General features: G+C 34.8%; 2 protein-coding genes and 1 pseudogene across 2 annotated transcripts; all 3 read right to left on the bottom strand.

The window, feature by feature from the left end:
* Positions 1–12,623: 12,623 nt before the first annotated feature.
* On the bottom strand, positions 12,624–13,627 carry LOC132645458 (non-specific lipid-transfer protein 4.2-like). Its single transcript, XM_060362450.1, has 2 exons — positions 13,112–13,627; positions 12,624–12,779 (listed from the first exon to the last, which is right to left on the bottom strand). The coding sequence occupies exons 1-2, from the start codon at positions 13,450–13,452 to the stop codon at positions 12,770–12,772; spliced, it is 351 nt and encodes a 116-aa protein (XP_060218433.1). The 5' UTR covers positions 13,453–13,627; the 3' UTR covers positions 12,624–12,769.
* Positions 13,628–13,736: 109 nt separating this feature from the next.
* Positions 13,737–18,315, bottom strand: LOC132645456 (cyclic nucleotide-gated ion channel 1-like). The gene is made up of 8 exons (XM_060362445.1): positions 17,874–18,315; positions 16,984–17,365; positions 16,692–16,904; positions 15,636–15,928; positions 15,449–15,554; positions 14,904–15,152; positions 14,432–14,826; positions 13,737–14,352 (listed from the first exon to the last, which is right to left on the bottom strand). The coding sequence occupies exons 1-8, from the start codon at positions 17,903–17,905 to the stop codon at positions 14,058–14,060; spliced, it is 1,965 nt and encodes a 654-aa protein (XP_060218428.1). The 5' UTR covers positions 17,906–18,315; the 3' UTR covers positions 13,737–14,057.
* A 3,647-nt stretch (positions 18,316–21,962) lies between these two features.
* LOC132645454 (cyclic nucleotide-gated ion channel 1-like) lies at positions 21,963–26,282 on the bottom strand (annotated as a pseudogene).
* Between the last annotated feature and the right edge of the window lie 573 nt (positions 26,283–26,855).

Here is a 26,855-nt window from a genome sequence, read left to right as displayed (position 1 = left end):
TTTTGTGAAGACGCATGTGGACAAGAAAGACGAAATGACATCCCATTAGACTCACAAAATTTCCCGAATTGACCATTATCATATTCCCTTCCATTATCACATTGGACATTTTTAATATGACGTTCAAATTGAGTATGAATGTAGGTTTTTAAAGCTAAGAATTTCGGATAAACATCAGATTTCTTAGCCAAAGGAAAATTCCATAAAAACCCACATTCACCAAGGGACTACGACAGGTCTTATTTGAAGATTTTCGGGACAGTCTCAGCGTTCGTAAACCTCCCGTTTCGACTGCGAGGTGTGATAGATTATGTAAATATTAATTAGAATATTTTGTAGTCTACTATTTTAGGTTAGCATATTTTGTATATTGTGTAATCTCCTATTTTAGGTTAGAATATTATTCTCTTATTTTGTATATAAACCAATTCGAGTAATGAAAGGATTCAAGGAAAATATTTCTTACACTTCTAAGTCTTGTTACGTTCTTTATGATAATTCTCTTAATAGGGCAGAGAGGAAAAGGATCAGTAACAGACTTAGGGACCATAACCAATATATAATAGTGAGGCACCTCTTCGAAGAGACTGTAACCTTTCAGAATTGGTGTAACTCTTCAGTTATGAACCCATCAATTATAACTAAAAAGTTAATTATGTTTCTACGATTATAAAATCCATACCTTATAACATAAGATTTATATATAGCTCATAAAATAACACTTTATTAAATCAGAAAAATGGGCGTCTTTAATTGATAGTATATCTATGTGCAATTATATTAAATATGTGAGTCCACTAAATAGAGAATTTCTTACAATCTTCCACTTGAACCAAATATATTTCTGACAACTTATACATAACGAAAACTTTATAGTGTGCACAATTTGCTATCTCTAAGCAATCTGGTCCATCAATCGTACTAATATGGGATCAAAGCGGTTTTCGTAACATATATTCGTCACTAAACCCATCAATGGTCACAATATTAGCAAAATCAATGACATAGATCAAGTACGGATGTGTAGCATGGAAATTGCATGTAAATTTGATCTCAGTCATGTCTATTTCCAACTGGTCCTATTTTATGACTTTAAATAGCCTAAAATCACTTTCTGACACTTTATGCAAAATCGCAGTAGAAAGTTCATAACTTTTTTTTCAGAATTTTCAATAAACGTTTGAACATAAAATTCTTAAAATTTTAATCTGTACAGAAAATATACTTAAACACGTTAAAAGCATAAATAAAAACAACAAACTCCCACTGAAGTGGCTCATCATAGAGTCTAATGACATCCATATAATCTACAGGTTCATAGAAAAAAACTTATTGTTGCAACCTTTTATGAGCGGATCCGCAATAATGGAGTCTGTACTAATATGTTATATTGACACAAGAAGATTCTGAACTTTTTCCTTCACACAATTAGAAATTTAATGAGTATATGTTTTAGTTTCGACGAACTTCGGATATACATATTTCAAACACATATATATATCCTAAAAGGGCTCGTCTCCAGATACCTAACACAACATTATTATTTATTCTTTGGACATAAATGATAATTTGTAAGTGGTACTCTTATAAATAGTTCATAAATAACTTCTAAAAGGCCTAGTAATATGCCTTTTTTTGGACCGACACATTACCAGCATGATCTATACTATATTAAAAGTATGAAACCCCTAACTTAAAAGATAAATTACTTAAATGCCCTTTTTAAAACTTATTTACTTATTATTTTTATTTTATTTTTAAAAATACGGCAGAACAACACCCAACCACGCTTCCGTTCGAACGGGTGTTTTCTTCCAATTCTTAATACCTATGTTAATATTTGATTTTTTGCTTATTTTTGTGTCTCAATGTAATAAGTATATATGTATTTTATTCAAATCATTTTTCATGTTGCGCTACAAGAAAACTAGGTAATAGCGACGAGCATTTAAGGACGAGTTGAAAATCTGGTCCATAAAAGTATATCTATAGGGACTAGATTTTCTTCTCATCCCTGAAGCGCTCTTAATTAGTGATGGAACTAAATCCGGTGCCTAAAAGAAAGAGTAACTGGTCCCTAATACTCAAAATTGGGGCACCAATTAAAAGCCCACTAGAAATAAAAAGTCTGTGCTTGAAATATATCTCAAGCACAGACTTTTTGTGGGTTTTCAAGAAGAAGATGATTATATATGCTTGCCATTAAATTTATGGTTAAGAAAAACATAGTTGCTTATGCTCTGTGCTTGAAATATATCTCATTTTCATTTGACATCTAAGTTTCTCGGACTCAGGTGTGGGTGTCCGATACGGGTGAGGATCTAGAGGTTGGATCCTTCATGATCTAAATTTTAAGATTCGGGTATACGGATCCAGTTATGGATCTGGGTGCGGGGATTCGGCTAAAACAAATTCAAATATCTAAAAATAGAGTTATAAAACCTAAAGTATGAGATATTATATGGAAAACTTGAGGGAAAAATATTGATCAGGGGGAGAATCCAAGAAGGAGATAAAAGGAAAAGGAGTGGCATAGAAATTTCTAGATACAAGGTATCCATTTTCTTCAATTTCACCTTAGCTTTTGTTTTGATTAAAGAAATCATTGAATCTGTCCCCAATTTCTCCATCGATTTTGATCAAAGTCTGCTCTCTAAATCTGTTCTTGTGCTTAACTTGTACCAATAACATAACCTTTTTCTCTATAAAGGATAGACTAATCCTAAGATTTTTGCTTTTGAATTCAATTTTCAGATAAAGATAGTTATGGGTACATAAACTGCTTGAATAGAGGTTATGGACCCTTCTTTGGTAGAAGTAATTCTTTTTTGTAAAGAACCCTGCATAAGTAAAGAATTGAAAATCAGAGGGAGCTGATCCTTGCGAAGAATCGTGGTCCATGGACTGGTGTATTATGCTACCGATCATTAGTCTTTGATATGCAGTTTACTGAAAATAAATCTATTGACTTTTTCCCCACAATACTGAACTCACTAACATAATAAGCTAATTTACATGCCTGTTCTTTGTTTACCTTTAAAATGACGAACATGTTTCGTGTTCTTCTTAGTTTTGCAGTAAACTTCAAGTGTTAAGTCTCATTGGTAATTTTGAAGATCAACTTGCCAGTCTACAACACTTCAAGCACCAGTAAGCTATTTCATTTCATACCACTTCAGATGCGATCACATAGAATCTTGGGATACAGTTTCTATTTGTGTGGAGATTTTAACTCCAATCATTTTACCTAAGATACTAACCTGGTCACTACATAACCTCAGAGATTTTTAAGATTAATATCCCAGTCAATTTGTTTTATACTGAGCAAGAAATTAATCAGTATCTCATGCTCTTTTTTTAGTGGATATAGAAATTTGGCATGCAATGACTTCACTCCTAGAGTTCCCCATTCTATGAGTTCCTTTCCACTTCTCTGGACGAGGTTAATAGTCTTATTTTATTATTCTTTACTGCAAAAAAAGGTCTACTAGATTGAGAAAATTGTTATGACGCAGCAAAGCATTGATATCCCGAGTTCATAAAATTATCTTCATTGAAACCCCCTGCTGTTGTTGTCAAAGATTCTTCAGTCAGAACTGAATAGTATAACTTTCTGTTAATTTCCATATGAACTGACAGGATGGCCTGAAGTGATATACTGCTGTGCTTGTGCACTATCCAAATTTCGGTAGAAAAAGTTATATTTGTTAGATTTGAGAACAATGCCATTGATGGGGGGTAGGTAGGAAATGACATTTTCTTGTGTTGTATCAGTTCATTTTTTATTTTATTTTTTGCGTCTCAACTCTCATGTACTTCAATTAATTTCCTCTGCTTAAAAAGAAATACATTAAAGTTCTATTTATGTTGATTTTAAAATATGTCCTAGTCTTTACATGCATTAACTTTTGAGTTAGTTAACTGTTTGGAATGTAAAAAACAAAGAGCATGCTTCCTTGTATAGATCTGATGCCTCTTTAATTTCTAGTCTACTGCATTATTTCACTATTACAAGTTGTTTGTTCAACTATCTTTTTGTATATTTTCTCCCATTCAGATGCCCTTTTGGACAGTTTAACTCATTTAAAGTCCACTTCCTGCATCTTCATGTTGTAGTCCAACTATTTAGTACTTATTATTAGTAGTAGCTTTTCTTTTCAGTAATTAATTTGATACAAGTTCTACTCATGAGAAGTTTTTATAATGAGGATAATTTTTGCTTGTGCATTGTTCATCTCAAATATCATCTTATAAGAATCGTTTGAATCTATTTCATTTTGATTATGTTAGAACTTTATCCCTCTTTCTATATATAGACATATGCATACGTACAAATTCTAATTCATCAGTGTTTGTCTTTGTGCACCTCCTTTCACTTTGATGTTTAATTTTTGAAGTGTATATAATTATATTTGGCGAATTGAACTTTCTCTAGGTGAGTGGTTTAACTCATTATCAGACTTTAATTTACAACAGTATTTAACCAATCTATATAGTTGATCTGAATAGTTTCTTTTAGATGTAATTTATTTTATGCTTTTACAGGATTTGAGGATCTCAATTTACAAGACAAAGATGAAGCCTTCTAATAAGTTGATAATTTTGTTACCGTATTGCCAGGACAGTTAGGCAAAACATCATAGTATTTTCTAGGATGTTAAGTTCTTCTTTCTCAAGGATTGTGTTATTATTATTTATATATCCTGGCTATACAATGCTACAAATGGGATGTTAACCCCCTTCTTTGTAATTCATTACAATGTTATATACAAGAGACCATGTTATTATTGATTACAGTATTTTGCTTTAATACATTTGATTATTTTATATTAGAAATTATAAGATAATTTAGAAAAAATAAATATTAGTCCAGTCCTTAAAACTCTTCAAGGACCATAGCTTTCATCTTAAAAGACTCTTTCTGGACCAGTAAAGTTGTCGCTGATATGTCGCAAGACCCCCTTGATTTTTTTCGGGACCAGTAATTTTGGTCCCTAAAAGTAAGTTAAGGACCAGAATATATCTGGTCAGAAAAACTCTTTAAGGACCAGTAACGAAATCTCGTCCATAATACCCTTTAGCGGCAGAGCCTGTTGCGACGGGTGGCGACCAGAAAAAACTGGTCGCTATTGACTTATAGGGACCAGAACTGAATTTTTAGGGACCAGTTTTCCCTTCGTTAATGCCCATTTTTCTTGAATGATAATAATGTAGTTAAATAATAAATTCTTCAGTTTTCATGCCATACATAGACCATGTAGTATTTATTTCTTTTCATGCATCTAAGTGGTTAAAAACATTGGTGTGGGCGTAAGATTGTTAGTTTTAATCTTGATTTTTTTGAGTCAAGTTCATAGGATAGTTGTCATGATTTTTTTATGATAATCTGCATGCAAGACTATTGATAGAATATGTGTCATGATTTTTCATGATAACTTATATGTAAGACTCTTCAGTGCATGCAGTAAGATTGATAATTTCTAAGTCGAAGAAATCTATGTGTCACATGCATTTAGGGATCATTCCACCAGAATTAAAAATCACAAAGATGCAGGCAACCATGGACTTTATGGAGGCTGAAGCTGAGGTATTTTTACTCTTCCTTATCATATTTTTTTCTTCATGAAATCTTGACTTGATACTTACTTTTTATGATTTTTTGAAGGCGGAGGAGTTTCCAATTGAAGATGTAGAACTCTCATACTGCCATCTTTACAACGTTGATCGGTATGATGTGGCAATGCGACCACTAACTATTTTGGTCTAGATCAAGCCAAAACTTCATTTCTAAATCCTTGGCTGATAAGTTAGGGTGCGAAACAACTGATCTCAACCCACGTTTGGTTGTTCGGACGACACCGGCTGAGATGTGGAGATTATCTCAAAAGCTTGCCGCAACAGTCCGTTCCATTGGCAAGGCTCTTTCTTCACTGCATTTTCCATGTCATACTGTTGAAACCTGGGGACATCGACGTAAGACTGTTAGTTGTAATCCTGAATTTTTGGAGTCAAGTTGATAGAATATTTGTCATGATTATTTATGATAACTTGTATGCAAGATTGTTGACATAATATTTGTCATAATTTTTTATGATAATTTATATGCAAGACTATTTAGTGCATACTTTAAGATTGAAATTTTTTTTAGTCGAAGAGTTACCATGTGTAACATGCATTTTGGGATCATTTCACCAGAATTACTTCTATCATTCTATGAGGTTAGAGTTGCTTTCTTTTTTCATTTTTTATGGTCTAAATGAGATTTGAGAGTTAGCACAGTAACATTAAGTTGGTCTAAATGAGATTTGAGAGTTAGCACAGTAACATTAAGTCTCAAATAAGACGAATATGTTAAACACATCTCAGAGGCAAGATAAGAAATATTCTTAAAAAGCTACAGAGTAAACATCTTTGAATAATGTTATGTTACAAGTGAGTTTCTAAATTATTTCTCTTCATTAACTTCACACTCCTTCTAAGACAGACTCAAGGATGTAATTGATGTTTCCGTTTGTAAATGTGATTTTTGAAAAATATTTCACTATTACGTTATTTCATTTGTCAAAGTTAACACAATGTATTTATGCAGGAAGTTTTTTCTTTTTTAATATATCACCTTAATGTGCTTGTCCACTAAGATATCGGGTTCTGATTTGGGAAACTGTTTCTTAAAAAAAGGCAGAAACTTTGAGATGTGAACATTTGCAACCATAATTGATGTTATTCATCTTCATATTTAAAATGTACATATTGTAAAATAGAGTAAACAATCAAGCTCAATATTTAATATATTTGAACTGTTGTCATTCGAGCATTATTACTTTGTCGTATTGAGCTTCACATTGATTATTCACACACATTTGTGCTATATTCTTTATGTGTAATTATTTTATTCAAATCTTCTATTTTAGTACTATTGATATTATTTTACAAAATCATGTACTACATGATTGGCATACACATGCAACACACGTGACGAGAAACTAGTATTACTAAATGTATCACATATTCATGACTATCCATAATCTGGCCAAAATAATTTTCCTTTGGGATAATTATTTCGCATAGACAAAGCATGCTTAATGTTCAAAATAAATAAATTTTATCTAATAGAGGTTACCTTGGCAACATATTAGACTAATCTATTCCATTTGAAACAAGAAGCACAAATGGTATAACTCCATTCCCAGTACAAATAACTATTTCTTTTATGCACATCGGAAAAATAGCAAAACAAGACATCCCCAAGATGCAACTGGAAAAATGCAGATCGATATTCGCTTTATGCAAGACTTCTTTAGAAATTTTGAAAAGTACATTAAAAATCTACATAAAGTTATGCAGAATAATGTTGCTAAATAATTCGAAGTTACTTTTGTGCTAAAGACAATTAAACTTGCACTAGTAAATTTCAACATCACCTTTGGGTAGAAGTTTGCAAAGCGAATGCAACTGACTAACTATAGAACTAAAACTATTTAACTACAAAAACCCTTCGAACTTTATTGTATCTTTGGACAACGGGAAAAGTACGTTCTTAATATTTAAATGTCTCATTCTACACCAATCAATTCTCCATATTAACCGCACCTTTGGGCGACCTGCTAAGTTTCTACTGAATTGATTGCAATATTAATACGATACCTTTATAAGATTGGCACATCTTGACTATCAAATTTACTTTGGCCACTCTCAAATTTGTAGTTATTGTGTAATCTCATAGTCTATACTAAATTTTCTAAATCTAATACCTTATAATTTTAGGATGCGTTAGCCATCCTAAAATCTTATATTTAAGAAAATTTCATAACTTTACTCCTTTAGTTCAATGTCGTTCTAAATGAAATTCATCACAATCTAATACCTTATGGTTTTGGAATCCGTTGGGAAATACCTAAACCTTAGATTTAATGTTTTTTTTTTTTTGACATTGACACATCAAGTTTTAATGTCATATTCCATATGAAATCTTCCAAACTTAGTATCTTATTGTCTTAGAGTGCTTTGGCTAATCTAGAAACCTCATTAAATCTGGAAAAATTGACACTAAATTTACCTTAATATATTTTGGTTTGCCTTTTAAAATATTGATCTCAAAGAAACCGTCAAGTAAAGATTAGTAAGTTAAACAAAAATAACACTTTAAAATTGCATAAATTTAAAACAAATATGCAGAACTGGATATGCTTAAATGAGGACCAAATTGCATCTTAGTGATTAGCCAAATAAAGTTAGTCAAGACGTTAATTTCAAAAAAGAAAAAGTACATCCATAACCTCGGATACTTAGAGAATTAAGTTCCTTAAGGACACATTGTGAATTCAGTGGACTTGAATTTCTTCATCGTTATTTCCGCTTCTTCTCCATTTCTGAACTTAGTTTTTGTTTCTAGAATATATTTTCGAATACAGAAAAATCAACAAGCTTAAGGAACTTTAACCTTTATATATTCTGTATTCTGTTAATCTACTAGAAACACTCTTTTGATGGGAAAAAAAAAGTTACTCCTGTATACAGAAATAAAAGTACTCATTTCAGAAAAGGGAAAAAAAAAAAACTCCTGTTAGATTTGACATTTCTGTATAGTAACACATCATATACAAGCAATTTTTTTTTTTAAGAAAGGACAAGAGTAAAGATTGGGATTAACTTTCATACCATCTTTATATATACACATCCAGTCGGCATTAATTACATATCACTTTCTTCCCCTTTTTTCCTATTTTTTTTTAAAATATCACGTCTAATGATCTTACAAGACCGTGCTCTGATACCACTTGGTAGAAAACTTTATACAGTTTATACAAGATCGCAAGTAAATCATTAGACAGAGATATAAATCTAGAAGATTAGTAAGGGCACTTACCTTGATCCATTGTAAATCAAAAGAAGGAAATCATGCTCTTCTAAGTCTTGTTATGTTTTTTATGATAATTATCTTAATACGGCAGAGAGAAAAAGAATCAGTAACAGACGCAGGAATCATAACCAATATATAATAGTAAGACATCTCTTTAGAAGAGACGTAACTCTTCAAATGTATCCTATCAGAAGAGGTGTAACTCTTCAGTTATGAACCCATCAATTATAACTGAAAAGTTAATTAGGTTTCTACGATTATAAAATTCATACTCATAACATAAGATTTATATATAGCCCATAAAATAACACTTTATTAGATTAGAAAAATGGGTGTCTTTAATTGATAGCATATCTATGTACAATTATATTAAATATGTGAGTCCACTAAAGAGAGAATTTCTAACACTCTCCTCAATACGGTCTGGTGGTATAGAATTCTTGTGTGACTAAAACTCATTTATAATGTGAGAAAAGAATTGTCAGTATGACCTTTTTCTTGCCACCTCAAATTCATTTGTTGGATCTTGTCGTCAAATAAGATGAATTTAATTAGGAGAGAAGGGACTGACGAAGGAAGGGCATTGAATCTCGATTCGAGTTTCGCAACACCATGTTATAATTGTTGGGATTTAAAGTCACCAATCACCGAGTAGTAAGCTTTAAAGATGAAGTGTTAATTGGGAAATGGAGGGAAATAAAATTGGAGGAAAATGAAATTTTGGACAAGTAACTTTTTCAAGTGAGTATTCTCTCACTTTGGTGGTGGAAAGTGATATATGTGTGCTTATATTTAGAAGCAGGTCCTCTAGCTCATAAAGAGCTGAGAAGAGGACCTCCCCTCGAGCTGTCGTCGTCGCTCGACTTCGAATTTGAATTTGGTCAAATGATTTGATTGGTAATCTTTTTGGACCAAATTTATTTTTCATTTTCATTATTTAATTTTCCTAATATTAATTCGTGCATTATTTAATTAATTTGCGAAATAAATTAATGTTATATTCCTAACGTTAATGTTATATTCCTAACGGTCTTAATTGATGACCAAACGGTCGCCTTCTTCCCGAACAGGTGTCTTTGCACCTTTTCAATGGCTATAAAATTTTCAAAGGCTTCGCCTCAGAACACACACTGCAATAATGAAAATTTTGTCTCTGCAAATTTTTACTCTCTAAGAAACAGTCTTTTCATCCTCTCCTCTTGCATCGTTTTCAAACACAGAAAAATAATAAGTGTCGTGTGATTATATCCGTTGGTTGAGTTCACTGAAGTTCTGCAATTTCGATTGCCAGTATTGCAGAATAGAGTTCCGTTCTATCCTGGGAGGTATTAATCCAAACCTCGGGCAATTGTGAGGGGATTAAATTCCTTAAGGAAACACAGTTTTCCATGGGCTCGAAAATACACTTTCGTTCTTAACATTTTCTGGTTTACAGTTTATACTTTTGATTATAGGATAACAATAATCAGACATTATTCTCTCCGTTCATTTTTACTTGTCACGTTTCGCTTCTAGAGAGTCAAACTCTATGAACTTTGACCACTATTCTAAGATGTATTTTTTCATAATATCAATATCAAAAGAATTACAACTTGTAATATTTTCGAGTAGATTTTGAATATTTAAATTTATGTTTTCATATATTGAATTAATCTAATTCAATTTAGCTCAAAAAATTAGTCAAATTGTGAAGTCAAATACAAACTACTACACTTGGAAAGTACTTTTGACAAAAGCACATTTTAAAATAAACAGATTTTCCAAACTTGATCAAACATGCTATAAGTTGATGAAACAAACATGCATTTTGCACCAAATTTGGCTGCTGGAAGATCTGAATGTATAAATTACTTACGTGCTACACTCGTAGTTTTTGTCTAGAGGAGGCATTTTAAGAGAAACGCCACACTTCTTGGGGAGTTCAGCAATGCAAGTGGGAATGACATTATTTCCAAGATTAATAAGTACCGTTTTAAGCAGTTGCAGATAGCAACTCGATCTTCTTTGATTTTTGCAAGTTGGTAGATGTTATTTACACCTGTACAGCAAGGTACTGATGGATCATTATTTATCACCTCCCTTTTTAACACCATCTTTTCTAATGTACGACAGGCATGGAGGTGATAGCTGAGAAGTGACAGTTTGACAGGAAGGAGCACTCCCTCCGGTCCACAATAAGGACTTTTTAGTCTTTGGTACATCCCTTACCCTCCATTTGGATGGTTGTTTCCCGTGGTTCATTAATGTACATTACAGTATGGTACAGTACGGTGTTGTATTGTATTGTACTGTATTAATGAACACAATGTTTGGATAGACTGTATCGTTTGTTGTGGTTTAATAACATTTGTATTGTTTGGTTTGACTGTATGATACTGTATAATAACTTATAAGTTTACTAAAATACATTTAACTCTTAATTAGAAATTAGTTTATATATATTAATAAAACTAAGATAAAGAATAAAATAAGAACTTTAAAAAATAAGTACGTAGTGGGTGGTAGGGTGGGGGTGAGTGGTTGTGGGGGTGGTGGAGGGGTGGGTAGTTGTGGGATGAGGGTGGGGGTAGTGGGTGGTAGGGTGGGGATGAGTGGTTGTGGAGTGGGGTTGGGCAGTGTTGAGAGGTAGTGGGTGGTGGTTGGGGTGGTGGGAGTGAGTGGCAGAGGAGTGGGGTAGTTGGGGGTGGGGGTGGGGGTAGGTGGTAGGGCAGGGTGGGGGTGGGGTTGAGTGGTAAGGTGAGGTAGGGGTAGGGGTAGGGTGGGGTGGATAGTGGAGGGTGGGGCGGGGTGGGGTGGATGGTGGAGGGTGGGGCGGGGGTAGGGTGGGGTATAATGGAGAAATAAAATACGTAACTACGGAAAAACCACCAAATCCGTGGTTACAAAAATTGGGACTTTTCATGGTTATATAACCATGGGATGAACCACAATTTTACAACACCATATCATATAATTTTAAGAACAATGGAAACAAACATGGTTTCATAGAAAACCATACATTAATGAACCATGGGAAACCACCATCCAAACAGGGAAAATATTAGTTCCTAGAGAAAAATAGGTATTTTGACTAAATTACCTTTGATTAAAATTGGCTTATGATTAATTTTGACACATTGAGATCTGGTCATAGAAAATTGGAGTAATCTAAAAGACTTCGTAAGAATACGCAATTAATTAAGGGAAAAATTTGGAAAAATAAAGTTAAATCTTTCTTGATTATGTAAAAAAAAAAAAGGAAAAAAAAAGACACTTATTTTGGACCAAAATAAAAAAGGCCAAACGGTCACTTTTTATGGACCGGAAGGAGTTTTGCTTAACCCTTATCAATTCTAATATGTATCCGCACATCATTATTTAACAATGGTTAGTAGATATGATTTGATGTAAACAACGGATGCGGGTAAGTTTCTACCAGAACACTGATCTGCTAGCCACAAGACAAGTTCATGCTATATGTGTGTGTTCAGTTTGCTGCAAGTCAAGTATACTTGCACTTTTCAACAAGTAATAACTCGTAGGAGTAATTCAATATGTCAATAATTCAATGTAATAAAAGACATCTTAGCTAGGATGAATTTAATGGCCATTCTTGTAAACGTTAACTTTAATTTCCACTAAATGGACAGTTTTCCTTCTCTTGTTTTCCCCTATCAGGCTTCTTAGTTCCCCTTCATGACATATATATAACTAAGAGAAGTTTCAAACTAAAACCGAGAGAAGAAAAAAATGTCACATATATACAGTAATACAAATATTCACATAGAAGAAAGGGATCTCAGTATTAGTAATTTCTCCATGAGAATGCAGCTTTATACATAATCATTTACTTATGTTTTATTTTTACATCAATCGCCAACATTATCAAATGTGCGTACAAATAATTAGCCAAGCATCCATTTGCAACATTCAGATTCCCCTGCACCACATGTAGAAAAAATTAGAATCATTCAACCAGTGCTCAGAGGCGGAGCCAGAATTTGAAGCTTATGGGTTCGAGATTCTAGTTCTTTAAAGTTACTGAGTTCTAAACTAATAATTAATACATGTTCAATAAATTTTTTAAGATAAATACAGGGTTTGGATCAAAGTTTCTGGGTTTGGCCGAACCCGCCAGTTATATACAGGCTCCGTCCCTGTCAGTGCTTTATGTCAAAATCATACTATGTTAAGAATATCTTTGAACTGACTTAATTAGCCTTACACTATTTTACGAGATGTTAGTATACATCCATTGAATGAAATACATACCTTGCACAAATACGGATCTTAGGGCCAGCGGAAGCCAGAGATGAATGTGTATGACATAGTAGTGAAGCTAGTCCGATGCGAGTGAGATCAAAATGGATACGTGAAAGAGCGTTCTCCATACACTTGCAAACAGCAAATATATCCTTGTCATTTTTTGCCTCTCTGTTTATACCGTTCAGTCCTTTGCAGCACGCGTTTGATGGCTTGTCCAATCGATGATGTTTCCCTCTAATGTAATACAAAGAGGTAATTATCCCTATTGAAACAATTTTACAAGAAGGTTCTGCTGATGTTGCTAAAACAAGCAAGAGAATGATCATAGCACAGAATAGCCTTGCCATTGTTTCTTTTTCTACTGATAGTGACTGTATAGTGTTGTATTTGGTGTTTGGTGTGAAAAGGAAGAAAATTTGTACTATTATTTATATAATGTGAGGCAAGTGGTTGTTGCCTGAATTTCTTGGGCGGTTAGCACACAAGTACCATGTATGCTGATAATCCTCCACATTTCAATGTGGTGATTGATCCAATTCTGTAAAGAAAAACAAAAAGAGGAAAACTAATTGTTATCAACTGGATTTGATTGTTGGCATTTTTGTTGGAAGAAAGGTATTAAACCAGGCTAGAATATGCAATACTTTTTTCTTCTTATAAAATAAAAGATCCATGCTATACAAAATCTTGCACAATCTATTGGAATTCAGAGTTCAAATTTTACTTGACTGTGACAACATGTAAAATAGCCAAAATCTATTGAAAGCCTGAGTTCAGTAGAATACCATAATTTACAAGGCAGGAGCAAATGCCTGTTTTATATTCCTTTTTCTAATCTTACAAAGATACAACAGACTCTTCTATCTGACTGATCGTAAAAACTAGGACTAAAACCAAACTGCAACAGCAGGGTCATAGATGAGCCTCTTTCCAATATTTCTAGGCTCTAGCTTTAGGAGCTAAAATCAGGTTCAGCTGGCTTCTGAAGCAATAAGCGACTTAATCTGGTAGATGATTTGGAACCCCTTGGATGGTTGCGCTGCAAGGCACGTAACGCGTTGGCAGCAAATCTTGATGCATAAATGGTAGCTCCAAGACTTGGTAAATTTGCTGTCTCATTTGCCAATGCAGCCTGCAGTCTATCTTCTTCCTCTCTCAAAGATTTCTCAAGCTTGTTCCTCCAGTGTTTTCGCCATGCTGTTTGTATAAAGCACGCTGCCCATGTCCTCCAGTGTTGTGAATAAAACCTGAAACAAGCAAAGTACACTGTAAATTTTAAGGGCCTTTATCAAAAACTGATGGCAGTAAGACAAACAACATATATACCCGAAAGTATGCCGAAGCTTCTTGCTATGAAGGCGTCTAAATTGGGCAGCAACAAACTTGAGATCATCAGCTGTAAGAGCAAAAACTTCAACTTCTGTGACAGCTTGTACTGTTCTAGTAGAGGCGGGAAGAGTTGAGGAACCATTGGGGTCCAAAGCCCATGTAAGAAGCTCTTCTCCACAGAAATCACCAGCCTTGAGGCATGCAGAGTTGAAGAAACCAGTTCTTTCACCATTGGTGGTCATTGTCCACAAAGTACCTCTCATGAGAAAAAGCATTTCACTCACTAGATCTCCTTCTCGGATTATGAAGCTATTCTCTGCGAAAAGAGCTGGTTTCAGCCGATCACACATTGCATCGAGTAACTGTTCATCCATTTTCTCAAACATGGGAACCTGCATATAGAAGATTAAATAAGATCAACAGTTTCAAGAATGAAAGAAAGGTCACGAGAACGAAAATAGGCACTCACTCTTTTGAGCAAAGACCAACAGAGATGACGCTTTACGTCTCTCCTCAAGTCTTTGGGAAGGTTAGAAATTAGATGATCTTCATCAACACCTCTAGTTTGTTCCCATTTGTACTGCTCATATCTTCGAATGCGTTCTCTCAGGTCGTGAGGAAGCATTCGGTGAGACATCCACTGTTCTACATCCTGCCTTTTCGACATCATCCCCTCTAGTCTAAGTCTAACTGTGATAGACTGCAAATACTCCTGTAGCAAGCAATTAATGAAACATTAGTTGACGTCAATTCTCTCCAATGTAAAAAGGTTTTATCTTTTCTCTAGTTTGGCAAATAGAAACTCACAACTTGATCTTGAAAGTAGAAGGGGTTGAAGCATGGTGGGAATCAGAATGCATTGTCAAATTAATGATATTTATTCATAACTTCCTTGATGGATTAGAAACTAAGAGGAAGAGATTAAAACCCAATGCATATCAATGCCATTAATGTGATTTTTTTTCACTTCAAAACATATTGCGTTAATTCAAGACTTTAAGGTAAGAACTAATAGTTGCCTATAAGAAAGGCAAAAAGGATCAGCCCAACAATGCAAATGAAGATGGCAAAGAGGGTCTCCCATACATAATTGCTTGTTTTAAGGTCTTGGCCAAGAGAACTGAAAAACATAAGACAGGAGGATCTTTTTAGCTAAGAGAGAGTTACCAAATGATGAAAAACAAAAAACAGGACCACAGACCTTAAATTTCGCATCCCCCACCAGAAGCAATAGCTGAGTTTGGACCAGAAACATCTTTTTCCTACAACTCGAGACTGAAGAGCATCAAGAAATATCCCAAAATCAAAGTCACCCTCTTGTATATCTTCCGGTTTCAGGAGAGGACAAGAAGAATTTAGAAATTGAGCGTTTCCATTCCCTTGTTTCACACAACATAAGTGGTCTAACACACAGTTTTTAATATCCTTACATGCTTCCCTCCAGCAGTTATCTAGTCGAAACACTGTGATCAAATACCATAAGGCTCCAACTACCTGCTGTCAGACACTTGTCCATATCATTATACATGTGAAGATAAAAAAATAACACATCTATGCATAGACACAACAACAGTCATCTCCTGTTTAATTAGGAATCAGTGTCTTACTGGAATCTAACGTGCAAGTATAATTATCAATAAGTAATTCAGCTATTAATTACTAAAAAAAAAAAAAAAGGCAGCCTGGTGCACTAAGCTCCCGCTATGCGCGGGGTCCGGGGAAGGGCCGGACCACAAGGGTCTATTGTACGCAGCCTTACCTTGCATTTCTGCAAGAGGCTGTTTTCACGGCTCGAACCCGTGACCTCCTGGTCACATGGCAGCAACTTTACCAGTTACGCCAAGGCTCCCCTTCTCAGCCATTAATTACTATTATAAAAAAATTATCTCACAAGGATGATTGATTTTTGCAGAAGACAGGTAATAAAGGTTTACATATTACTCCCTCCGTCCCAATTTATGTGGCACCATTTGACCGGGCATGTAGTTTAAGAAATAAAGAAAGACTTTGTTATGTTTACCAAATTATCCTTACTTTAGTGCCTACTTTTGTTGACTTTTCTTCACATTAAGTACATCTTTTAAAGTTAAGTGGGACCCAACAAGGATAAAATAGAGATGGTGCCATTAAATAGTTGTCAAATAAGGAAAGATGACATTCATTTTGGGACGGACTAAAAAAGAAAATAGTGCCACATAAATTGGGACTGATTGATAATAAAATATAGCACAATTAATATACGATGAGTGATCTATACATTACTGGCGATCATGAACAGGAATAAATTGAGAGCAGCTCCAGCCCATGCCGTTTCAGTAAAAAAGCCTGTTGTTCTTGTTACTTCCTTATATAATGGGAATATCCTAATGATTCTCGGAATATATTGTACGAAAATAACAACCACCAACTGTTTTTTCATCTCCAGAGATATGGGGCGATTCATGTTCGGAGCAGTGATAAATAGCACCATCTGTACCAACAGATGGCTAACATGTTAATATACATATATAACTGAATTCAACTGAATGTCTGTGGAATTAAACACAAACCTGTGGGAGTGGAAGAACAGCTAGAATGTCAATGAGGAAATGAGGGAGCAAGTATTGCTTGGCTATACGGAGAGCATCCTCAATCACCTCATCCCTACCATCTCGAGAAGAAGGAGCAATAAAACCAGTGCGAAATTGCAAGATGATATGGTATATATAGCAAAGATCGGTGAGCGATCGCAGCACAGAAATAGGGATCTTTAATGAGCTGTCCAAATCAAGGCACTTCCTCTTGTTATCAACGACAGGAATGTAGAAAAACAATGGATCAATGGCCACTGAAATTATACAAGCCAAGACAAATATTTTGTTCCAGAACTGCAGAAATGATGTCCGAGGATCAAGAATTTTCTTTCTTGTTGATACTTCTTTTGGCCTGTCACTTAGAGAAGGTCATACACATATATTAGCAGAGGCGGCGCCAGAATTTGTAGTTTATGGTTCAAAATTTTAGTCCTTTTAAATTAGTGGGTTTTAAATTAATTATTTGTACATATTAAATGATTCTTATGTTGCTTCTGCTTTACTTGAGCCGAGTGTCTACCGGAAACAACGTCCCTACCTTAACCTGTCAAGGTAGGGTAAGGTCTGCATATAATCTATCCTCCCCAAACTTCACTGGTATGTTATTGTTTGTACATATTAAATGAATTTGTTAAGACAAATAAAGAGTTTAAACCGAAATTACTCGATCGGTCGAACCATTATGGAAAAATTAAAGAATACTGCAGGACAGAAATACAAAAAGGGTACTATGCAAAATTATTTGAGAGTTTGGCAAAATAAAGCAGATAGCAAAGCAATATCAGAAGTAAGTAAGATATCTACATTCTACAATTGCTAGTTAAATTCAAGACGTACGGTGGTCACAATTTCATGGAACTAATTACCTTAAGTAATTTTCTTGATAGAGAGCCGTCATTTTCAGCTAATTAATTCTCTGTTGCAGAAAGAGAATGTCAAACAAGAATAACTTCCCTCTTTCCACTAGACTACTCTACTAGCAAGAAATTGTTTCCCAGGTACTCTTCCAACTGAAGGTCTTCAAGAAAAAATATACTTTGCAGCCCAGATACTCTTCCAACATATGAACTCAAATTAACACATAGAGTACAGTATATAGTACTATACAGTAATAAATTCAAGAATGAATACTAGAACAAATTAAGGTCATCAAGAGAAACTAACATATGGAGAAACAATATACTAATTTGCTGGTGTGCCTGGGGGGTATAAATAACAAGTGTATATGGGAGAAGACAAATAGGTGGCTGGTAGCACTCTTAGAAACAGGACAATTAAGTAGGAGTAGATAAAGAATGTGCTTTTTATTAATTAATTTGAGAAGGTTCCTGGAGGTTGGTATATACTAACTAAAGCAGCGTTGGATCATTGCACTTTATTGCAGAAACTCTCAAGTCAATGAAGACTGCTAAAATGGAAAATGTTTTCTTATTCTGAAATTTCTGTCCATGCTACAGGGATGGGTCCTACCTACACAGGCAGATATAAAATTTGGACTTCATGGATTCCAATTGTAGATTTTATCACAGTTCATTGGATTTAGTGAGTTCGAAATTAATTACAGTATTTATATTTATTTCGTAGTAGTAATTTTTTTTTTAGAGTAAAATGAGTTGTTCTTTGACCGTAATTTTTTCATATGTCTATTAAATATTTTAAATTATTAATTATGGTGACTTATCATACTTGTACGTAGTTTCTAAATATGTAAATTTCATTTCGAAAATATTAAAGATTCTATGTTCAAACACACGATCAAAATTAAGAAGTTTAACTCTCGAAAAACAAAAATTGTCTATCTTTTTGAGACGGAGGGAGTAATACATATACAAGGTCTAAGCTGATACAAGAGATCAGTAAAAAAATTAAAAATAACATAAAATATGTTTATAAGAACTTTTTTTTATTTAAATTATAAATGGGCATAAAAGGTCAATTCCTCTTATCCATCCGTCTACCGGGAGAAGGACAATTGCTCGAGGGGGAATTAACGTTTTCAAAGGAAAAGTGAGTAAACCTTTCGAAATTTCTAAAAGGAAAATATAAAACATTCATGTAAGTATCATGCTGATTGTTCCACAATAAGGAAAATAGTACAGAAGAAAAGAAGGAAGTACGTTTCAATGACTTCTGTTTTTCCCTTGCAAACAAAATCGAATGGGCACTTAATACTAGTTATAATCAAAGTTGAATAGTTTATGTTTAAGGAAACTAGCAAACGAGATCTTCTCCACCAAACCTGAAAGTTGAAATGGTTAACCGTTTAAGAATCTTAGTTGAATTGTGCAAGACATCCTGAACCTAGTTTCTTTCTTTTTAACTATTTAGGTTTTGGACAACTTTGATGAATTGTAAAAACTTATCCGCATCTTTATACTAAATCAATAGATTAATTACATGTGTTTGCATATATGTATTCTAATCATATCAAGATATCATCAAATCACTTAACCATAGTTAGTTGATATGATTTAATGTACACACTGGGTGCGAGTAAATTTCTACAAGAACACTGATGTGCAAGCCACGAGACAAGTTAATGCAATCTCGCTATATGTGTGCGTTCAGTTTGCTACTAGTCATGTATACTTGCACTTTTCAACAGGTAACTCTTAGGAGTAATTCTATATGGCAAAAATTCAATGTAATAAAACACATCTTAGGATGAATTGAATGATCATTCTTGTAAACGATAACTTCAATTTCCACAAAATGGACTGTAGTTCTCCTTCTCTTGTTTTCCCTATCAGGCTACTTAGTTCCCTTTCATGACATATATAACTAAAAGAAGTTTCAACTAATTAAACCGGCAGAAGAAGAAAAAAAAAATAGCACACATTCAGAGATTTAAGTACGTAAATATTCATGGAGAAGAAAGATCTCTATATTATTAATTTCTTCATGAGAATGCAGCTTCATAATCATACATCATTATTTGTCCTATTTATTAACATCAATCGCCAACATTGCCAATTGTGCGAACATATACCTAACCCGCATCCATTTGCAACATTCCAATCCGCTGCACCACATGTAAAAAAGAATTAGAATCGTTCAACCACTGCTATACGTCAAGATCACTATGTTAATTAAGAGTATGTTTGAGTTGACTTAGCCCAACACTATTTTACGAGAAGTTAGTATACATCCATTGAATGAAAAAAGTACCTTGGACAATTAGTGTTAGGGCTAACGGAAGGTAGAGATGAACGCATAATATCACATATTATTGAAGTAAGTCCAATATGAATGGGATCATAATGAATACGTGAAAGTGGCTCTCCATACAATTGCAAACAGCTATGCGGTCCTCGCCAGTCTTGACCACATTGGCTATATCCTTCAGTCCTTTGCCGCACGCGTTTGATGGCTTGTCCCATTTTTGATGTTTGCCTCTAATGTAAGACAAACAGGGGCACCATTCCTTTTGAAATAATTTTACAAGTAGGCTCTTTTTTCGGGGTACATTTTCAAGAAGGCTGTGCTGATGTTGCTAAAACAAGCAAGAGAATGATCACAATATAGAGTAGCCTAGCCATTGTTTCTTTTTCTACTGATAGTGACTCTATAGCTTTTGTATTTGGTGCTTGTGCAAGAGGGAACTTAGAGCCCGTTTGGATTAGCTGGAAAAAAATGATTTTTAAGCATAAGTGCTTAATGTACTTTTTAAGTGCTGAAAGTTGTTTTATAAATAAGCAGTTACGTGTTTGGATAAAAGTGCTTAAAAGGTTTTTAGAAGTAAGGGTAGTATTGGAATTAATAGAAAATATAAGGGATAAAAGGATAAAGTTATTGGTCAAACCAAAATGGCTTTTAAGCCAAAAAATATAAGTTGGGGTTGAACAACTTCTTGGTTTTGGCTTATTTAAGCACTTTTAAACTTAATTTAAGTTATTTTCTATTTTACCAAACACCCAAATAAGTTGAAAATGACTTATAAGCTGGTTTGACCAACTTATAAGCCAATCCAAACGGGCTCTTAGTAGGACCATTTATATTTATATTATGTGAGCCAAGTGGTTGTTCCCTGAATTTCATGGGCGGTTACACAAGTATCATGATTGCTGATAATCCTCCACATTTCAAGATTGTAATTGATTCAATTCTGTAAATAAAAACCAAAAGAGGAAAACTAATTGATTATCAACTGGATTTAATTGTTGGCATTTTTGTTGGGAGAAAGGTACTAAACCAGGCTATGCATATGCGATGCCTTTTCCTTCTTATAAAAAAATAATCATCCATGCTATACAAAATCTTGCACAATCTACTGAACTTCAGAGTTCAAATTTGACTAGACTGTGACAACTGTATACGGTGAAAACTGGATGTATGCGACACCGGTAAGGCCGGGAATCGAGGGTATGAAGAAACGAACACGAGTATGAAGTGTTTCCTTCAGACCGGGAGGATTGCACGGACGAGGTTGATGATCCGAGTAAAGTGGAGTAAATCTGTTTGGTCCGGCATCTCCGGACCAACTCTGCATGGCTGTTAGTCCGGTTTCTCCATGACCGAATTGATCGTGGCCGTTAGTCCGGTTTCTCCATGACCGAGTTGATCGTGGTCGTTAGTCCGGATTAATCAATTACAAAATTGTCACGCGTCGAGACCGTTCTGCCACATTGTACTAGCAACCGTACGGGCGTCAGACCGTACGGCCCAACCTTATCCTTTTAGGGTTTTTCTTTATTCAAAAAAGGCTTTATGTTGTATGCAAGGCCCATAGGGCAAAAACTATAAATAGAGGGCATTTCCCTACTTTTAAGGGTTAGCTTTTTGAGATCTAGAGCATTGTAATAGCAAAATCAAAATATCATTTCTCTCTTTGGCCCGAATCAGTGGAATATTGTTGTCTTTAGCTTACTCCTCTAATACCATTAACTTAATCATCCATAGGAACGTATCTATTCAAGTTATTAACGCATATATTCATATATATATACCATTGCACACCAGCTCATTTATATATTCCACACAAACCAAAAATAGATTAAAGTTTATCCACATATCCTATACCTCACTTACAAATTCAATTGATTACCTAAATTAGGGTAAACAACAACATGTAAAATAGCCAGTGAAAGCCATAGTTTAGTAGACTACTACAATTTACAAGGCAGGAGCAAAATTCCTGTTATATTCTCATACAGCAGACTCTTCTAGCTGACTAGCTGTAAACACTAACACTAAAACCAAACTGCAGCAGCCAGGTCATAGATGAGTCTCTTTCCAACATTTCTAGCTTTAGGAGCTAAAATCAGGTTCAGCTGGCTTCTGAAGGAATAAAGGACTTAATCTGGTAGATGATTTGGAACCCCTTGGATGGTTGCACCGCAAGGCACGCAATGCGTTGGCAGCAAATCTTGATGCATAAATGGTAGCTCCAAGACTTGGTAAATTTGCTGTCTCATTTGCCAATGCAGCCTGCAGTCTATCTTCTTCCTCTCTCAAAGATTTCTCAAGCTTGTTTCTGCAGTGTCTTCGCCATGCAGCTTGTATAAAGCACGCTGCCCATGTTCTCCAGTGCTGTGAATAGAACCTGAAACAGCCATAGTACATTAAAATTGTTAAGGGAATTCTCCAAAACTGATATCAGTATAAGACTTGTGTTTTGAAGTTGAATAAGGTTTGGTCAACATACCTGAAAGTGTGCCTAAGCTGCTTGCTATGAAGGCGTCTGAATTGGGCGGCGACAAACTTGAGATCATCAGCTGTGAGAGCAAAAGCTTCAACATCTGTGACAGCTTGTACTGTTCTAGTTGAGGTGGGAAGACTCGAGGAAGCATGGGGGTCTAAAGCCCATGTAAGAAGCTCCTCTCCGCAGAAATCACCAGCCTTGAGAGATGCAGAGTTGAAGAAACCAGTTCTTCCACCATTGGTGGTCATAGTCAACAAAGTACCTCTCATGAGAAAAAGCATCTCATTCACCGGATCTCCTTCTCGGATTATGAAGCTTTTCTCTGTGAAGAGAGCTGGTTTCAGTCTATCACACAATGCATCCAGTAACTGTTCGTCCATTTTCTCAAACATGGGAACCTGCATATAGAAGATTAAATAAGATCAACAGTTTCAAGAATGAAAGAAAGATCATGAGAACGAAAATAGGCACTCACTCTTTTGAGCAAAGACCAACATAGATGGCGCTTTACATCTCTTTTCAAGTCTTTGGGAAGGTTAGAAATTAGATAATCTTCATCAACACCTCTGGTTTCTTGCCATTTGTACTGCTCATATCTTCGAATGCGCTCTCTCAGGTTGTCTGGAAGCATGCGGTGAGACATCCACTGTTCTGCATCGCGCCTTCTTAACCACATCCCTTCTACTCTAACTGTGATAGACTGCAAATACTCCTGTAGCCAGCAATTAATGAAACATTAGTTGATGTCAATTCTCTCCAATGTAAAAAAAAAATTAAAAAAATCACTCAACTCGATCTTGAAAATAGAAGGGGTTGAAGCATAGTGGGAATGAGAATGCATTGTCAAATTAATGATTTATTCATAACTTTCTTGATAGACTAGAAACTAAAAGAGGAAGACATTAAAACTCAATGCATATCGATGCCATGAATGTGAAGAATGTTCACTTTTAAACAGATTGACTTAATTCAAGACTCTAAAGGTAAGAACTAAGAATAGGCAGTCCATCAATGTGTACCTGCATGTTGCCAATAAGCAAGGAAAACAGGATCAGCCCAACAATGCAGATGAGGATGGCAAAGAGGATCTCCCCGACATAGTTGCTTGGTTTAAGGTCTTGGCCAAGAGAACTGAGATACAAAAGACAGAAGGATCTGCTTAGCTGAGACAATGTTATCGAATGATTTATAAGGATGATGAAAAACGAAAAACAGGACCACAGACCTTAAACTTCGCAGTCCCCACCAGAAGCAATAGCTGAGTTTTGACCAGAAACATCTTTTTCCTACAACTCGAGACTGAAGAGCATCGAAAAATATCCCGAAATCAAAGTCACCCTCTTGTATATCTTCCGGTTTCCGGAGAGGACAAGAAGAACTTAGAAATTGAAAGTCTCCTTTCCCTTGTTTCCCACAACATAAGTGGTCTAACACACAGTTTTTAATATCCTTACATGCTTCCTTCCAACAGCTATGCAGCCTTTCCACTGTGATCAAATACCATAAGGCTCCCATTACCTGAGATCAGACACTTATGCATATCATTATACATGTGAAGAGAAAAAAATAACACGCAGACACACATATATATATATGTACACACAACAACTTTGATGTCCTGTTTAACTAGGAATCAGTGTCTTACTGGAATCTAACATGCAAGTATAATTATCAATAAGTAATTCAGATATTAAGTACTACAGTAAATAATTTGTCCCACAAGGATGATTGATTTTTGCAGAAGACAGGTAAGAAAGGTCTAAATGTTCTGTTCAGAAATTATAGCACAATTAATATACGATGAGTGATCTAAAGGAACATACATTACTGGCGATCATGAACAGGAATAAATTGAGAGCAGCTCCAGCCCATGCCGTTTCTGTAAAAAAGCCTGTTGTCCTTGTTACTTCTTGGCACAATGGGTGTATCCTAAAGATTCTTGGAATATATTGTACAAGAATAACAATCACCAACTGTCTTTTCGTCTCTAGAGATATGGGGCGATTCATGGCAGGAGCAGTGATAAATAGCACCATCTGGAAGGGTAACATGTTAATATAAATAAAACTGAATTTAACTGAATGTCAGTGGAGTTAGACACAAACCTGTGGGAGTGGAAGAACAGATAGAATGTCAATGAAGAAATAAGGTAGCAAGTATCGCTTGGCTATAAGGGAAGAGTCCTCAATCAACTCACCCCTACCAAATACTCGAGAAGAAGGAGCAATAAATCCTGTTCGAAATTGCAAGATAATATGATAGATATAGAAGAGATCAGTGAGTGATCGCAGAAGAGAAATTGGGATCTTTAATGAGCGGTCCAAATCAAGGCACTTCCTCTTGTTATCGACGACAGGAATGTAGAAAAATAATGGATCAATGGCCACTGAAATTACACAAGCCAAGACAAATGTTTTGTTCCAGAACTGAAGAAATGGTTCCTGAGGATCAAGAACTTTATTTCTTAATGATCCTTCAGATACTTTTCCTGGACTGTGACTTAGAGAAGAGATGCGCAGTGATTTTCTTATTAAGCCACTTATTCTATCAGAACCCTTCTCAATTCCTCTTCTAGTAGTACTCATCCATGAGCTGATTGATGATTTTCTGACTGAAAATAACCTATTATCTTCTGACTTGCAATCCTCGAACCTGAGTAGAACAGGTCATATTAGACAGAAAATTTAAGAATACTGCAAAATGGAAACATAGATATTTCTGTCTAACATCATATAATAGTACTTATATAGCAAAAGGTACTATGCAAAGTAATTTAGAGTTGGCAAACCAAAGGAAATACCAGCAATATCAGAAGTAATTAGATATTCTACAGTAGTTATATTCAGGACAGTAGTTCAGCCTGAGGTATCTTGAAAATCATGCAGTTTTACTTCTGATAACACAATTCATGTTGTGTCAGTTCACAATGTTAAAGGTTGCAAAATACAGGATAGAGGATGCTGATTATCGTACTAACCTTACGTATTTTTCTTCATTGAGAATCGTCATTTTCAGCTTCTGCTCTATGATATGCTCAGCTTCTTTATTCCAGAAGGAAAATGGTCAAACAAGATCAATTCCCTCCTTCCACTATGCTACTCTCCTAGCATGAAGCCCACTCTTCCAACTGAAAGAAAATGCAAGTACTTAGAAAAATTAAATTACTATGAAGACTTGAACTGAAGGCCAACAGTGAAATTAAGTTTGGAATTAATAAATACAATCCATTAAATTTTTAGAGACAGGTTATCCAGGAAAGAAACAAATTGTATAACACTAATTATCTAGCTCTAAGATGATTCTTTAAGCTAATGCAGCTATTTATTTCAACAAAATCCAAGAATAACACCTCAAAATGCTATATCATGCAACGTGAACATATGAACTCAAAAAACATATACTAGTAGTACTATACTAATTTCAATAAAGACTATATGTAAAACAAAGGTGAAGTACAAACCTTGAAAAAGTGGAGTGAAGAAAAACTAATAATGTACTTTGCTGGTGCACTCAGGGGAATATAAGAAGTGACACGGGAGAAGGTTCCTGGAGATTGCTGCTATAAATAAAGTACCATTGGATCATTACATGCAGGGAACAGCAGAAACTCACAAGACTAATTGGTGGGACTATAGTCGCAAGTCAGTGAAGAGCTGCTAAAAAGGAAAACGTTTTCCTTATGCTGGAATTTCCACATATAATATACCTCATGGGTAACCTTAGACCAACTTTTTCCATTATCTAAATATTTTCTCTATTTCAATTTATGTGAACTTATTTTCTTATTAGTCCATGTCAAAAAAAATGACTTCATTCTATATTTGGAAACAATTTAGCTTTATGCGATGATTTATAGTTAAAGGGGAGGTTCTAATTGACCTTTAAAAGGACCTTTTGGTTTTTAATAATTAGTCCTCCATTACTTGGAAGTTTCTGAAGAAACAGAAAGTAAACAAACCAGAAGTGTCAAAAAGAAAAGAAAAAACAATTTCTAATTATATTTCCAGAATAAAGGAGCTTCCGTGTTGACACAGTAGCCAAGTTCAACTGATCTAATTAATTACACCATTAGCTTAGTGAAAAAACAGTAAAATAAGAAATTAAAAAATGATTGGAGCAGCATGTATTCCAAAGAAAATGGATTAATTAATTAATTTTTAGAAGACCTGGTCAAAAGATTCGATGTTGACAGCCAAATTCCACAGGA

This window comes from Lycium barbarum, chromosome 6 (genome assembly GCF_019175385.1).
Source record: "Lycium barbarum isolate Lr01 chromosome 6, ASM1917538v2, whole genome shotgun sequence".
NCBI classification, from domain to species: domain Eukaryota; kingdom Viridiplantae; phylum Streptophyta; class Magnoliopsida; order Solanales; family Solanaceae; genus Lycium; species Lycium barbarum.
Note: the sequence above shows the minus strand (reverse complement) of the source record. Positions and strands in the feature narration are given on the sequence as shown.

Excerpts from the sequence above, each read along its gene's own strand:
- LOC132645456 (XM_060362445.1), bottom strand. The coding sequence starts at position 17,905 with ATGACGGCTCTCTATCAAGAAAATTACTTAAG. Across the intron at positions 17,366-17,873 it reads TATCAAGAAAATTACTTAAG|TGACAGGCCAAAAGAAGTAT; the intron begins GTAATTAGTTCC and ends ACCTTCTCTAAG. Across the intron at positions 15,929-16,691 it reads TGTTCATGATCGCCAGTAAT|GTAGTTGGAGCCTTATGGTA; the intron begins GTATAGATCACT and ends GTCTGACAGCAG.
- LOC132645458 (XM_060362450.1), bottom strand. The coding sequence starts at position 13,452 with ATGGCAAGGCTATTCTGTGCTATGATCATTCTCTTGCTTGTTTTAGCA.